The 15511-nt window shown below is 37.5% G+C and overlaps 1 protein-coding gene across 1 annotated transcript; it reads left to right on the top strand.

Annotated features, from left to right (window-relative positions):
- LOC109849165 (pathogenesis-related protein 1-like) lies at nt 488-1862 on the top strand. The gene is made up of 2 exons (XM_020418979.1): nt 488-707; nt 1399-1862. The coding sequence occupies exons 1-2, from the start codon at nt 521-523 to the stop codon at nt 1686-1688; spliced, it is 477 nt and encodes a 158-aa protein (XP_020274568.1). The 5' UTR covers nt 488-520; the 3' UTR covers nt 1689-1862.

The raw sequence follows: 15511 nt of genomic DNA, 5'->3' as shown, positions 1-15511 counted from the left end.
AGAAGACAAAAGATCACTTACCAAACTTGCCAGCGAAACACAAACCGTCCATCAGTTATTACTGGCTGACCTTTTTCCGTCATCTTGATCTGAACATAAATAATTGATACTTGCTAAAATGTATAATTTGTGTAACTAAGGAAGAATATACATTATGTTTAAGCTAGTTAGTTTAATAAAAATCTTTATTTTCAGGAAGGTAGTTAATTTAGTCAACTGCGTAGGCAAATATTTTTCATGAAACCAAAAATTTGACCATTGACATAGTATCTACATTCCTAGTATTCGGATTTCCGCTAGAGTTGATGTTCTCTTTATACCCTTTTTGGACAATTTTCCTTTTCTTCAATTTTTTTCCCCTTTGTCATAGCTTAGCAAGCCCGCTGCTGATCTTTGAATTTTGGGCAAACATGACACGTACCATTTCCAAACTTCACTCTATAAAAGGCGAACCATTTTGCTCTACTCCTTGCACATAAATCACAGTCGTAGAGAATTAATATACAACAGATAGGAAAACATGAGTTCAGGAAGCTGGAGCCACGAGGTAGCTGCCAATGTCCCAGCAGGGAGGCTGTTTAAGGCTGCGATGCTGGACTGGCACAACCTCGGCCCCAAGATTGTGCCGGATTTCATCGCCAGTGCTTCTGTGGTGTCCGGAGATGGAGCTGTTGGAAGCGTCAGAGAGATCAAGATCGGCAACAATGGTTAGAATCCTTGGATATTAGTTTCAATAACGATGCCTTGTGAATATATGTCTCTCCTTAGTATTCTTGATTGGCGTTAATTAGATATGCACAAGAAAATTTACCCAAAACTCTCTCTCTCTTACTTTAACATTATCAATGCAGTCCGTATGGTACATGTTGTAAAATCTTCATTAAGGATTGTTTTGTGACCTGCAAATAAAGCTACAAAAGTAAATAGTGCAGCCAGATTTATATTTCAATTGCATAGTAATTAGGAAAGGTAAGCAACTTACAGTTTAGGAAAAGCAATGCAACAAGTGCTACAGTCAATTTGTAGGACGAAAAGTTGCAGACTTTTTTAAAAAAAGTTGAAGTTAAAAAATAATTACAACCCATCAAAAAATGATCCTTTCCTACTCCAAATTGGAAAGCGACCAACAATCATGCATTTCTTTATATGACAAAGTAGCTTCTGTATGATTTTTTTCAACCAAACACTGAAATTTACACCTGGAAATACATTCCTAGAATAAAATGGAGAAAAAAAATACAAACAATAGATTTAAAAATGATTCCTGCATGTAGCATTTGTTACTGTAGTATTTGCTTCAATTCATTTTGGCAGCAAACCAAACAGCACTTATGAAGAGTTAATAGCATATCATGTCCTCATACTCCCTCTTTTTCCCCCATCTATGTTGTGTACTAGCACTGCCTTTCAGCTACCTGAAGGAGCGCCTAGATTTCATAGACCATGACAAGTTCGAGGTCAAGAACACCCTCGTGGAAGGCGGAGGTTTAGGAAAGCAGTTTGAATCGGCCTCCAATCACTTCAAGTTCGAGCCATCTGGCAACAACGGATGCATTGTCAAGGTGACCGCAACCTACAAGCTTCTCCCTGGTGTCGCTGATGACAGTGGAAAGGCGAAGGAAGGCGTGACCAACCACATCAAGGCAGTCGAAGCCTATCTCCTAGCAAACCCAACTGCCTACAATTAAATATAATGCTTATGTTTCTGTTTCAATGTCCTTGTGAGTTTGAATAAGGAGAAGGATATGAGAAGATGGCTCAGTGATGAGTCCTTGAGTTTGTAATACTGTCGTGAATTCACGCTTTTGTGCTTCATGTTTTTGTGAAATAAGTTTTGAGTGTGACATATGGTGACATTTGGATCAGAAGCATAAATGGATGACAATCTTGGACACAGAAATTTTACAAAAAACAGAGATAAAATAGATCTAACAAATAGATTCCAAACAATTGATATCAAAGTTCCGAACTTTTGCGTTATGAATGTCATGTGACTAGGAGTTGTCTGCTGACAGTCATCAAACTACTTACCTTCAGCAACACGCAATGGACGACTAATCAAATTTGTTGGTTTGTTAAGACTGTTGGATCTGAGATGCAAGCCTACAGTAGGGGATGAATAGGGTTGACACCATTTTTCGCTAAAAATACAAAATATGCCATGGAATAGATAAAATAAACGTAATCAATGAAAATCAAACGCTAATAGCAACCAATCAGGAACACACAAGTTTTCATAGTAGTCATGATAACAGTCATACGTCCATTATTCCTTCTCACGAAGGGGTTTCCTCACTATGCAAAAGAGTTCTCCTGAATCAAAAACCTGATTCAGTAAACTTACAAGACCGCACCCTCGAATCTACCCAAAATAAATCATCTAACCTAACTCTCTACAATGAGTTAACACTAGCCCTAGCTAGTCCCAACACTCAATTCCAATAGGCTTGAGTAAGCCGTAATAACAAGTTTAAATCAAAACCAAACAACCAAATTAAGTTAAAGCTCAGAAAATATCAACGATCTTACAGCTCTTTTGTTAAACAAACCGTACTTAGATGAATATAAGCATAGCACGGTGAAGAACAGTGTAGATTGTGAATCCAAAGGCAACTGTCCTCACTGAAATGACCCAAAAAGATGTGCGCGATGAAAGTTTGTCGAGGCTTCGGGGTTCGAAAACTTCAACGAAATCTCTTCACAATTCAAAACCCTAAAACTCTTCTCTTCTTTTTCTCTTTCTCTTTCAATGATATAAAGTCTCCAATAGGTTCAGAAAAGAGATATCCTAAGCGTGGTAGAGATTAGACCTAAAAGAAATGATGAGTGGCTACAATTAAATCTAAAATTCTGTAATTAGTCTACTTTATCATCGATGACTCTCAACTATCAATGGTGACGAGGCTCATCAATGGTTGAGTAGGCTGAAATCAACTTTTGAGTTGTTTTTCACGTCGTTTCGCATCGTACACTTCATCTACGTGTATTTACATGTACTTTATCATATCAAATAACTATTAGTGCTAAATGAGAGTTTGGTATTACTCAAACAAGAGCTACTGTATGGACTACGTCTAACAAAGACTTGTCCTTCCTTCTTCTTTGAACAAATAAACTTCATATGCGAGCTTCCTGGAGTAGTGATGAATATCCTTCCGGTCCAAATTTATGAGATATCATGAGAACATATAACAGCTTAGAGAGATTTTATGATTCACGGAATGTTAGAAATGATTTTTAAGTATTCATAAGTTATTTGTTAGTAAAACGTTTTATTCCATGTTTTTCTTTCACCTACTTACTTATATGAAAATTATCATATATTTGTTGAGAAATAACAAGGGCTATGCTAAACCCCTAAAACAGCAAGAAAACACAGTAGAGAAAAGTACACCAAGATTTACGAGGTTCGACAAAATTTACATATATCCTCAAGAGCCACACAATTAATTTCTTATTAATCAAAGAAATTACAATGCAAAAGCAGATCTCAAACTTGAGATCTCTTAATAAATGTAAAAATTAACACTGTAGCTATAGTGAAAATCCCTCTTCTTAAATCCCCTCTTTAATTCTTCCCTCAAATTCTTAGCTGAGAGCTAAAAAAAACTTGAGATAAGCAGGGAGAAAGTGTCGCCGCCACCGTCAGGAAGAAAAGTTCACGAGAAAGAGAAGAGAAGCACACGAGGGATCTCGGCTTTGGGTTCCCTTCTATAAGGGAATCCTGGCGACAGGCTGGCGACAGCCATGCGTGCGCTTGAGCTCGCCTGCAGAGCCGCACTCGACCTCGCCTGAAGACGAGTGTTCTGTTATGCACAACGGAAATTTCGGCAGCACCTCCGGTGCGCAAGGTACACAACAAGTGATTAGATCGTAAGAATTCCTGTCTCACCAAGGAAACAAGAATCTGAAGCGGATATCTCAACAAAGTGAGATATCGGCTCTTCCTCTCATCAGTTCTAGGACTGACCTGTCGAGGGATCTTACAAGCTATTACAAATCACGGTAAGAACACAACTTTTACGTGGTTCGGCAAATACCCTACGTCCACGGGGCAAGGAGGGAAGATCTACTATTAGAGGGAGAGATACAACTAGGGTTTACAATCTCACAACCTAAACCCTCTCACAAACTCTCAGATCCCTCACACAAATACTCTCTCAAATCGGCTCTTGCACGCCGCCCAAACGAGAGAACAAAACAGCTGATTTTTCCCTCTGTCCGTGCTTGCACGCTACCAAAGAAAGGAACAAAAGCTGACTGCAGCCCTCTTCGCACGCAACCCAAGGACAGCCTCGAGTTTGCACAGCCACCAGTCCCCTTTGCACGTCCTTCTTTGCACCTGTTCCGTGCACGAACACCAAGCCCTCTGCCTCCTAGAGCGATCCCCAACTACGAAAACCATATACCTATTACCTCCCAATAATGCTCCCTTGGAAGGCTCCCGAATGCCTAAATGAACACCCCTCAGAAGACCCCTCAAATAATAGATAGAAGTGCCAAACTCCACCTCGGTCTTCTCGCTCATACCAATGGTTCACAGGACTTCAAACTGTAGATCATAGCACTCATCAACAACCTATGCACGGCATTACCAATCAAATAACCCAGCATCAAACAACGCCACAGTCTAGCCGAATCTGATGAAGTCGTTATCTTCCTATCAATCACCGTGTTTCCGAGCAAATAATACAAATTGCTCCTTCTGACGTCCTTCATCACAATCATGGACCCCAATGTGACCTTCAAACGTGCATCCACCAAGGTCACATTATAGCCAGATGCCACCAAAGCTCCTAGTGAAATGAAGTTCATCTTCAATTGTGGAACGAACCTCACTTCATTCAACTCCCGAATCACCCCGTCACTCATCTTAATCCGAACGGTACCAATACCACCAATAGAGCATGCATGTCCATTACCCATGAGCACAACATCCTCTCTTTCCAACTTCTGAAAGCTGAAGAACCAATCCCTCCTAGGGCAAACGTGGTAAGAAGCATCCGAATCCAACATCCACTCTGTAGAGTTGGCAACACAAACTGACGGTAGTGCAGACAACAAATAGCCTGAAGAATCTGAATCTGAATTGTTGCCACTAGTCTTGATAACATTCACCTCTGAAGCTTGTACAGTTTTCCCCTTATTCTTCTCGGCTCGATCTAACTTTGGACATTCAGCTTTCCAATGTCCATCCTCTTTACAAAAAGCACACTGATTCCTCTGAATCCCACGATGTGCACCTCTAGACTGCGACCTTCTGCTTCGGTTTGAACCACGGCTTTGAACTACTAATACATCTCCCGATGCCTTCTCGGAGGACTCATCAACACTCTTCCTCAACTCATAATTCACCAACGCTGAGGTCACCTCCTTGTAACTAACAGTAGTTCTTCCATTAATCATAGTTAGGACAAAAGTACCATAATCATCATCGGGCAACGAACACAAAAGTAGCATCGCCTTGTCTTCATCCTCAACCATGATATCCACATTAGCCATGTCTGAAAGTAGCTTTGTGAAGTTGTTAACATGCTCCCTAATGGAAACTCCCCTCTTCATCTTAAACTGGTAAAACCTCTTCTTCAAGTGAAGCCGATTCTCAATTCTCTTAGTAAGATATTTTTCATTGAGTGTTTCCCACATCTTCTTCGCCAACGTCTCGTTCATCACATCATAAATAAGATCTGGCGTCAAACATGACCGAATAACTCCATGTTGGCCTTCTTGTTTTGATGATGTTTAACAAATAATTTACCACTAATGTTGTTTGTCTAGTATTTGTGTTTTCTTATTTATTATAGACAAACAACGTAGTTGGAGGATGGATGGAATAGAGCTTCAACGATCATATCCAAAGGAGGTTGGCGGAATGTCGGTGAAGCCTTGCAATTCAAAGTTAAAGATCAAGTTCAAGCTTCATCCGCAAATATATCAAGTCAAGCCTATTGAAGATCAAGATCAAGCTTTGGTATATTTAGTTTAGGTTTTATATTATGTGTGTTAGATACTCTAAGCTCAATATCATATACACACACATTTATTGGTTTCTTCGTATATCTATATAGTTATATAGATATATATAAGTTTTGGTTTCTATGCATATATATAGTTATATATATACATACATGTGTTTTGATTTTTATGATATTACATATTTCATACTCTATTGTGTTTTAGTACTTATTGCTTATGTAATTTTATGAAAATATTAAAATATTGTATTTCTAGATTATAGACTTCATAACAACATGTTATATCTTTTATCAAGTCTATACAATCATTTCATAAGGTTTCAAAATGTTGTTTAAGTCAAAATATCAAAATATCAATTTTCATATTTTCATGTTTTGGACTATTTTGTAAAATGATGATATTTTCATTTGGGAAATTTTTTTTGAAAACCAGTCATTGTAGCATGTTTATTATCATGTCTACAATCATTCCCCAAAGTTTTACATTTTTTAGAATTTATTTGATATTTTTAAACAGTGTTTTAAAATCAGAAAAACAGTTTTGTTTATTATCATGTTTATAATCATTCCCCAAAGTTTTACATTTTTTGGAATTTATTTGATATTTTTAAACAGTGTTTTAAAATCAGCTTTGTTTTTCTGGGATGTCAGTTTTCGGTCGACCGGTACGGTCGACCGGTCAATTGACCATTCGTTAGTATTTTTCCAGAGAGTCATCGGTTGACCGGTCCGGTCGACCGAGAGCTCAAATCGGTCGACCGACAGAATTTCCGGTCGACCGACGTTAGTCCAGAAAGTTTTCTTCGTGTTTTTGCTCTCATCGGTCGACCGACGGGATTTTCGGTCGACCGACAATGTGACCGTTGGACTTCCAACGGCTATTTCTGAGCTGACTTTTCTGGGGCATTTTGGTCTTTCTGTTTTGGGGTTTTGGCTGAGATTTCAAGTGGGTATAAATACCCCATTGCTGTTTTCTTTCAATCTAGCTAAGAGAGTTTTAAAACAAGTTTAAGAAAGTTTTTAATCAAGGGTTTAAGTTTTGTTTAAAAGAGTTTAAGAGTTTGTTTGAGTTTAGTTTGTGAAGCAAATTTCACAAGAGCAAAGAGGAGATCATTCTTTGGTGTTTGGGCATTCAACTCATCTCTCTCTCACTCTTGATCTATAGAGAAGTTTTCCTTAAACTCAATTCTAGCTATTTATTGTTTTGATCTTAATTTCCATAAGCTAGATTTATATATTGAGTTTAATTGTTTTATTGATACTCTTTGTTCACACACAACCTTTTGAGCTTATTGTATTTACATTCATAGTATAATTTTGGGTTGTGAGATTAGTGACTTAGAGTTGTGCTTAATTGAGTTCTCACCTTGTTTAGAGAACAAATCATTTGATTTATATTGTGCTTATTGTGAGGATTCACTTGTAATACACTTGTACACCGAGAGAAGTGTGTGGTGAGAGACGGGGTCGAATCCAAGAGGAGTGGCGTCGGTTGACGTGCCTAGGGAGAGGTTGTAACCGAGCACTTGAGGAGGAGGACACGGGCTAGGACCAACACTTAGTGTGTGAGGTGTGATTACATAGTGATTGTATTGTGAGGTGTAAACGTTGTTCGGGTGAACGTAGAAAACCCGGTTGTGATAGTGGAGATCTCCTCGAGGTGAGGAGCGGGGACGTAGGTCGTGGGGACCGAACCTCGTAAACATATCGTTTTGTTTGTGATTGCATTGGCGTTCTTATTCTTGTTTTCATATCTTATATCGCCTTTGTGTATTGCTCATCATATTACCCTATCACTTGTTTAGATTGTTTACCCCTTGCGTTAGTTTATATATCCTTGCATATATTTCACTATATACCTCTTTGCTAGGATATATCATATTGTATATTGCTTATTCTTGCTTATAACTCTTGTATATCTATCTTGCAAGAATACAACTTGTTAATTAATTTTAATTGGCATTTAATCGGATTAGATTAGCATAAGACCCTAATCACCCCCCCTCTAGGGTCTAACAATTGGTATCAGAGCTTGGTGCTCTTTGATTTAAGGTCTAATCGCCTTGAGTTAAAGATCCAAGTTAGCTTATTGTGCTAATCTAATTTTGAGCTTTATTTGTATCTTGCTTGCCTTTTATATTATGGATATGCATGGTTTAGGTTATGCCATCAATATTGCTCCTAGATTAGATAATTTCCCCTATGCCCAATGGTGTGTTAGATTTAAACTTTTTGTTCAATCTAAACACTTTGATTTATGGGAAATTATAGATGATGCTTATATTGTGCCCACTTTGGAGAAATCCAAATGGAATAAGAATGATCATTGTATGTTTACAATGAACAATATTTTGTTAGAATATTTGCTAAATGCTTTTAATTCATCTATGTCTAACAAGTTTGTTCATTTTGATAGTGCTTACAAACTTTGGAAATTTATAGAAGCACATCAAGGAGACTTGGAGGCGATCCGACAAGCTTTGGAGGATCCCGCTTCAAGTTCTAAATGAGCTTCATGCACACGACCACTAGGCGATAGCCCTAGTGAGGTTTGCGAGTTCGAAACCATTAATGATTTACCTAATGATGAACTTGCTTGTGCTAGTGAAAATTTGTTGCATGCCTTTAACAAATTGCATAAAGATTTTATTGATTTATAATGCAAGCATGATAATTTAAAATCCGATCATGAGAAGCTAGTGTCCAAATTTGATGTCATTGAAAATGAAAATACTATGCTTAAAGAAAGCAATGACTTATTAAATTTGGAAAATGGAAATTTGATCTCATCTATTGCTAGCCTATCTCATGCTAAGATTGATGCCATGTTAGAAGTAGAGAATATAAAGAATGATACAACTTCTTTTATAAATAACTATTTATGTTCTACTTCTAAAAATGCATATGTGCCTAAAAATGAAGATTTGAATCTTATGAAAAATAGTATTTCATCTTTAGATTCAACTTTGAAAACATGCATTAATAATCATAAGAGGCTTATGGACATGTGTGCCAAGACTAAGTCAAAATCATTCACTCATTATGCACACATGTATAGCAAAACTTATAAGTGTTCTATTTGCGGCCGTCAAGGTCATTTAGCTAAGTTTTGTTATGATGCACACAAACATAAGAATTCTAATGCTCCTTGTGCATCTCATGTAGCTTCTTCATCTTGTACACTTACACATTCACATGCTCATTCTCCAAAGTTCATCATAAGCATGCTAGTGTGTTCAAGTGTGATCATTGTGGTCGTTTTGGTCATTTGGTCAAATATTGCCTTGATTTGAAAAGAAAATCCCATTTGACAAATGCTTCCAATAGACCACATGTTTTTTGTGATGTTTGTGGTAGGTTTGGACATCTTGCTAAATTTTGTTTTGATATACAAAAAGCTTCTAAATTGCAATATGTTCCAAATAGACCATTGTTTAAGAATGTTTCTCATTTACAAAATAATTTTAAAAAAAAATCTTTATTTGCAAATGATTCCCGTGCACGAGCTAATGGTCCACAAAAACAAATGGATCTATTTCATTGCACAAATTACAATCGGAAGGGTCATTTGAATGAATATTGTTTTGACCGTGTTAGTGCACCACATGTGCCCAAGAGGGTTCATAACCCTAGGGCTTTGAGCTTTAATGATAGGGGTCATGTCCCTAAACCTTTTGGTACCAAAATTACTTGGGTACCAAAACAAATTTGATTTTTAAACCAAGAATTTTAATGTTTTTATCTTTCTCTTTCTTGGTTTTGAAAATTATGCTTTAAAATCTTTTGGTTATAAAAACAATTTTTCTTATATCAAATCTTTTGTTTTCATGATTATTATTATTATTTTGTTTGTTTGATGAGAGGACTATATTTATATAACCCTCCGGAGTTATTGGGTGTTTATTCCCAAACATTGTTTACCGGGTGCTAAAAATGTTCATATGGGTTGATACTAGCTCAAGAGCTAGATATAGTTGTCTCTCTTGATTTTTGAATCAATATGATTTGATTTTACGTTTTTGGATTTAAACTTTGATTTATGATTTCAATTGGTTGATTTGTTTTCATTTGAAAACTTTTTACATGATTCTCATGTTTCTCTTCTTTTGATTTCATAAATCTATTTTATACATTGGCTTTTATGATATGAGACAATATGTTCATCTTGATATACTTATATATGTTCTCATTATCTTTATGTATGTGAGTTGTGTTTAGCATATTTTCCATCTATGCTTGCTCACATATATTTGCCTTGGTCATTAATGCATATATTCCATAAGGTATTCCATATATTTGCTTTGTACTCACCCATGCTTATTGATAGGGGGAGCTTTCGCTCTCTTCATACATTTGTCCCATTTTTGATGTTGTCAAAGGGGGAGAAATATTGTGAGTATATTCTTTCTTGTTTATATGCATGTGAATTATAAATTATATATTTATTCATTTCCTTCATGCATATATCTCTTTTTGTAAATTGTTTGTCATCATCAAAAAGGGGGAGATTGTTGGCCTTCTTGTTTTGATGATGTTTAACAAACAATTTACCACTAATGTTGTTTGTCTAGTATTTGTGTTTTCTTATTTATTATAGACAAACAACGTAGTTGGAGGATGGATGGAATAGAGCTTCAACGATCATATCCAAAGGAGGTTGGCGGAATGTCGGTGAAGCCTTGCAATTCAAAGTTCAAGATCCAAGTTCAAGCTTCATCCGCAACGTGTACCAAGTTAAGCTACAATGAATATCAAGATCATTGCTTGGGTAACTTTAGTTTAGATTTTATATTATGTGTGTTAAGTACCTTAAGCTCAATATCATATACACACACGTATTTGGTTTCTATGTATATATATATAGTTATATATATACATGCATGGTTTTAGGTTTTCATGTTTTGGACATACTTGCAAAATACATGAGTTTATACAAATAAAAATTCAATTTGAGAAATTATTTTTCTAACATGTTTGTTTTCATGTTTATAAACATTTCGCAAAGTTTCATCAAGTTTGGAATTGATTTGTTATGTTTAATGGAATTTACAAAATCATGTTTTTCATTCGTGCATGTTCGTGCATGTTTTACAAAACAGATGAATTTTCATAAATGGGAAGTGGTATTTAAGAAATTATTTCTTTGACATGTTTATCTACATGTTTAGAAACTTCCCTCAAAATTTTACCATTTTTGGAGTTGATTTACTGTGCCCAATTGATTTTACAAAATCGTATATGTTAACAGTTTTTCAGAAACTGTAAATTTGTGTTCAAATATTTATTTCTCTCAACTGGGAAAATATTTTTCAGAAATTCTTTCTCTGACATATTATTCTACATGTCTATAACATTCCCACAAAATTTCATAATTTTTGGAGTTCATTTAATATTTTAAATTGATTTTACAAAACATCTGCGCACTGCTACAGTAACTCCGGTCGACCGGAAATGTCTCTGGAACTTTTTCCGGTTTGTACAGTGCGAGCGGTCGACCGAAAAAAAGGTCGGTCGACCGCCCAGCTCCGGTCGACCGCCGCTCCGCCAATATGACCGTTGCTTTCTCAACGGCTATTTTCTGAGCCGATTTTTTTCTGGACTTTTTGGACTTTTACTTAGGGGTTTTGGCTGAGATTTTGAGTGGGTATAAATACCCCATTGCTATTCTCTTTCATTAAGCTAAGTAGTTTTTAAAAGAAGTTTTTAAACAAGGGTTTAAGCTTGTTTAGTTTGGTTTAAGTTTGTTTTGGGTTTGCTGTTACAAAGAGGAGTTCACATCAGCTATTAAAGAGTTCATCTTCAACATTTTTTTCATCCTCTCTTTGTGTTTATAGAGAAGTTTCCTTAACTCTATTTCCTAGCATTTCTACTATTGTATTTCATATCAATCTTATTGCTAGTTCTTATTAAGTTAAGTTTTATTGAATCTCATTGTTACACACACCCACTTGAGCTTATTGTATGTTCTTATTGAGTTAAGTTTTTATTGAATCACATTGTTACACACACCCACTTGAGCTTATTGTATTTGCATACATAGTATATTAGGGTTGTGAGAGATTGTAACATTAAGTTGTGCTTCATTGAGTTGTCATCTATTGTAGAGAACAAATTTATATTTGTTACATTATGAGTGTTGTAAGGTTTTCGGTAAGCTAGAAAACCGAGTGTGTTGTGAAGTTTTCGGTGAACTAGAAAACCGAATGTGAGGAGTGAACGTTGATCGGTGACCCCGGTAGTGGGGAGCGGAGACGTAGGACGGAAGGTCCGAACTCCGTGATCACATCTTGTGTTTGTGTTTGCTTTGGCGTTTATTTATACTTGTGTTTATATTTCTTGTCGCCATTGTCATTAGCTCATTATTTATATGATCCACTATCTAATTCATATTGTTTTCCCCTTGTGTTGTTTATATATCCTTGCATATATATATACATCATATAGGATATATCTCATTGTTCATATTGCTTATCCTAGCTTATATTTTTGTTGTTGTTCATATTGCTTATCCTAGCTTATATTTTTGTTGTATTTCATACTTGCTAGGATAACTTGTTAATTAGTTTTTAATTGGCATAAAATCGGATTAGATATAACTTGTTAATTAGTTTTTAATTGGCATAAAATCGGATTAGATTAGCATAAGACCCTAATCACCCTCCCTCTAGGGTCTAAAAATTGGTATCAGAACTTGGTGCTCTTTTATTTAAGGTCTAATCGCCTTGAGTTAAAGATCCAAGTTATCTTTTTATGCTAATCTAATTTTGAGCTTTATTTGTATCTTGCTTGCCTTTTATATTATGGATATGCATGGTTTCGAACTTCGGAACATCAATCTTCATGTTATTGATGCTCAAACTATGTATCGTCTTTGTAAGAGACGATTCCGATGTGCTTGTTTCACCCATGTTATCGATCTAATCTTCAAATAGGAATCATTCAGCGAATCCTACAAACAAGCTCCCAAGTCCAACCTGGAGCTCTAATACCACTTGTTGTGCGCAGTGGAAATTTCGACAGCACCTCCGGTGCGCAAGGTGCACAACAAGAGATTAGATCGTAAGAATTCCTGTCTCACCAAGGAAACAAGAATCTGAAACGGAGATCTCAACAAAGTGAGATATCGGCTCTTCCTTTCATCAGTTCTTAGACTGACCTGTCGAGGGATCCTACAAGCTATTACAAATCACGGCAAGAACACAACTTTTACGTGGTTCGACAAATACCCTATGTCCACGGGGCAAGGAGGGGGAGATCTACTATTAGAGGGAGAGATACAACTAGGGTTTACAATCTCACAACCTAAACCCTCTCACAAACTCTCAGATCCCTCACACAAATACTCTCTCAAATCGGCTCTTGCACGCCGCCCAAAAGAGAGAACAAAACTACTGATTTTTCCCTCTGTCCGTGCTTGCACGCTGCCAAAGAAAGGAACAAAAGCCGACTGCAGCCCTCTTCGCACGCAACCCAAGGACAGCCTCGAGTTTGCACAGCCACCAGTCCCCTTTGCACGTCCTTCTTTGCACCTATTCCGTGCACGAACACCAAGCCCTCTGCCTTCTGCTCCTGCGTCCAAAACAGCCGCCTTCAGTTCTTTTTCTCCCCTCTGCCTTCTCGCACAAAGCCCAAAACCCTAGAACAAAAACAAATCTCTTTATAGGTTGCAAGATATTGGGTGGGCCCACGCGGAAATGAAAACAATCAAACGAGTCCTTGCTTTGATGTTCTCTTCACGCGGTTTTCAAGCCTTAGCCTCCCACACACGCAAAGCTATCTCTTCACGTGGGTTGGCCCCCACCATGTCGTCCCATTCACACGTTCGAGCTCGCCTGTGCCTCAACTTCAAGCTCGCCTGCGCCTCACCTACTCGCCTGTGGAGCTGCGTCGCCTCGAGCTCGTCTGACTAGATCTCGACCACCACGAGCTCGCCTGACTGGACCACGAGCTAGTCAGATCTCACTTGAATCCACGACCTCGCCTGAAGCCACAACCTCGCCTGCAGATCTCGTCGTCGACCTTGCCTGAAGATCTCGAGCTCGCCTGCAGCTACGTCAACTTCGAGCTCGCCTGTGGAGGTTTGGATCCACACCCAAATCCAACAATATTATCATAATTGACCATTTTTTTATTGATGTATAATTTGATGGTTGTATTTTATCTCCTCCTTCTGAAGAAAAAGATCGTGGCTCCGCCACTGAAAGCAGGCTAATCGAACGATGGGCTTTATTCCAATTGAGTCGTCCAGCTAATAATAGATGGCTAATTAATGAGATTAGAATATGAACCACTTTGCTTATGAGAACAGAGCCACGTCTTCCGCAAATGTGGCATCATGTGCATAAGGGAGCTCTAGCCCATGCCATATAACGTAAAATAATGTACGCTCCATTTTGAGCAAACAAAGGCCCATTGAAACATAGGCTTCGATACCAATTTATTAGGGTTGAAAAGGCATATTAGGAAGATGATCTTGGCTAACTATTTGGTCATAATTGACTCAAAAACATTAATCATATTTCTGTGAGTGGGGGTCCACTCACGTGAAGACCTTCACGTGGGTGAAGAGAAAATTCGCGCAGAGGAGCCCAAGTGAAGAGATTATTTCGGTGTGGGGACCACAAAACATGTTAGCCCTTATGTTTTGATGATGTTCTTACAACCACCATTATCGGTACTAATGGCTTATTGAGTGTAAATATAGTAAACTCATTTGTCAAGCTCGTTAGTGCCATTAATGGAGGATGGATGGAATATATGCTACAACGAAGATATCCAAAGGAGGAGGAGGCCAAGAGATGAAGCAACATTATTTCAAGAACGACAAATTCGATCAAAAGCTTCATCCGATTCAAGCTATATCAAAGCTCAAGTATATTGCTCTCTATATGAGGATATTAGCTTTCTTTTGTTTTTCTCTCTAGTGCTAGAATGTAGGCAAAGAGTTACTGAGTTTACTTGAAGCTATTGGGAATCACACACACATTTTTAGACTTGTGCTTTTAAGCGTTTTTTCACAAAATACTATTTTTCACAAGTATGAGTACCTATCTGCAAAATTCTTTTTCCAAGCAGTTTGTTTTTAGTATTAAAAACATTTTACAAAGTTTCAGAATTTTCAGAGGTCAAATAAATATTTTGCAAATATTTCAAGTTGGTCAAAAATCAGATTTCAGAAAATATCAGAAATCGGTCGACCGGTCCGGTCGACCGATCCGATGACCTTTCTTCAGTATGTTTCCAGAGTGTCGTCGGTCGACCGGTACGGTCGACCGAATTTTCAATCTTTAATCGGTCGACCATGTCGGTCGACCGATGAGTCTCTGAGTGTTTTACCAAATTTCCTTAGCTGCTCGCGGTCGACCGAATTTTTCGGTCGGTCGACCGAAGGCATTTTTCGGTCGACCGAAATTTCCTTCGGTCAACCGATTTTTGCCTCTGGTCAGCCGCGACTTTTTTAAACGGTCATTTACATCGTTTACTGTGCTTTCACTTGTTAGTGTTTGGCACAGTCTGTGATGAGGGTCTGAAGAAGA

The sequence above is a fragment of the Asparagus officinalis genome, chromosome 7, assembly GCF_001876935.1.
Source record: "Asparagus officinalis chromosome 7, Aspof.V1, whole genome shotgun sequence".
NCBI lineage: Eukaryota > Viridiplantae > Streptophyta > Magnoliopsida > Asparagales > Asparagaceae > Asparagus > Asparagus officinalis.
Note: the sequence above shows the minus strand (reverse complement) of the source record. Positions and strands in the feature narration are given on the sequence as shown.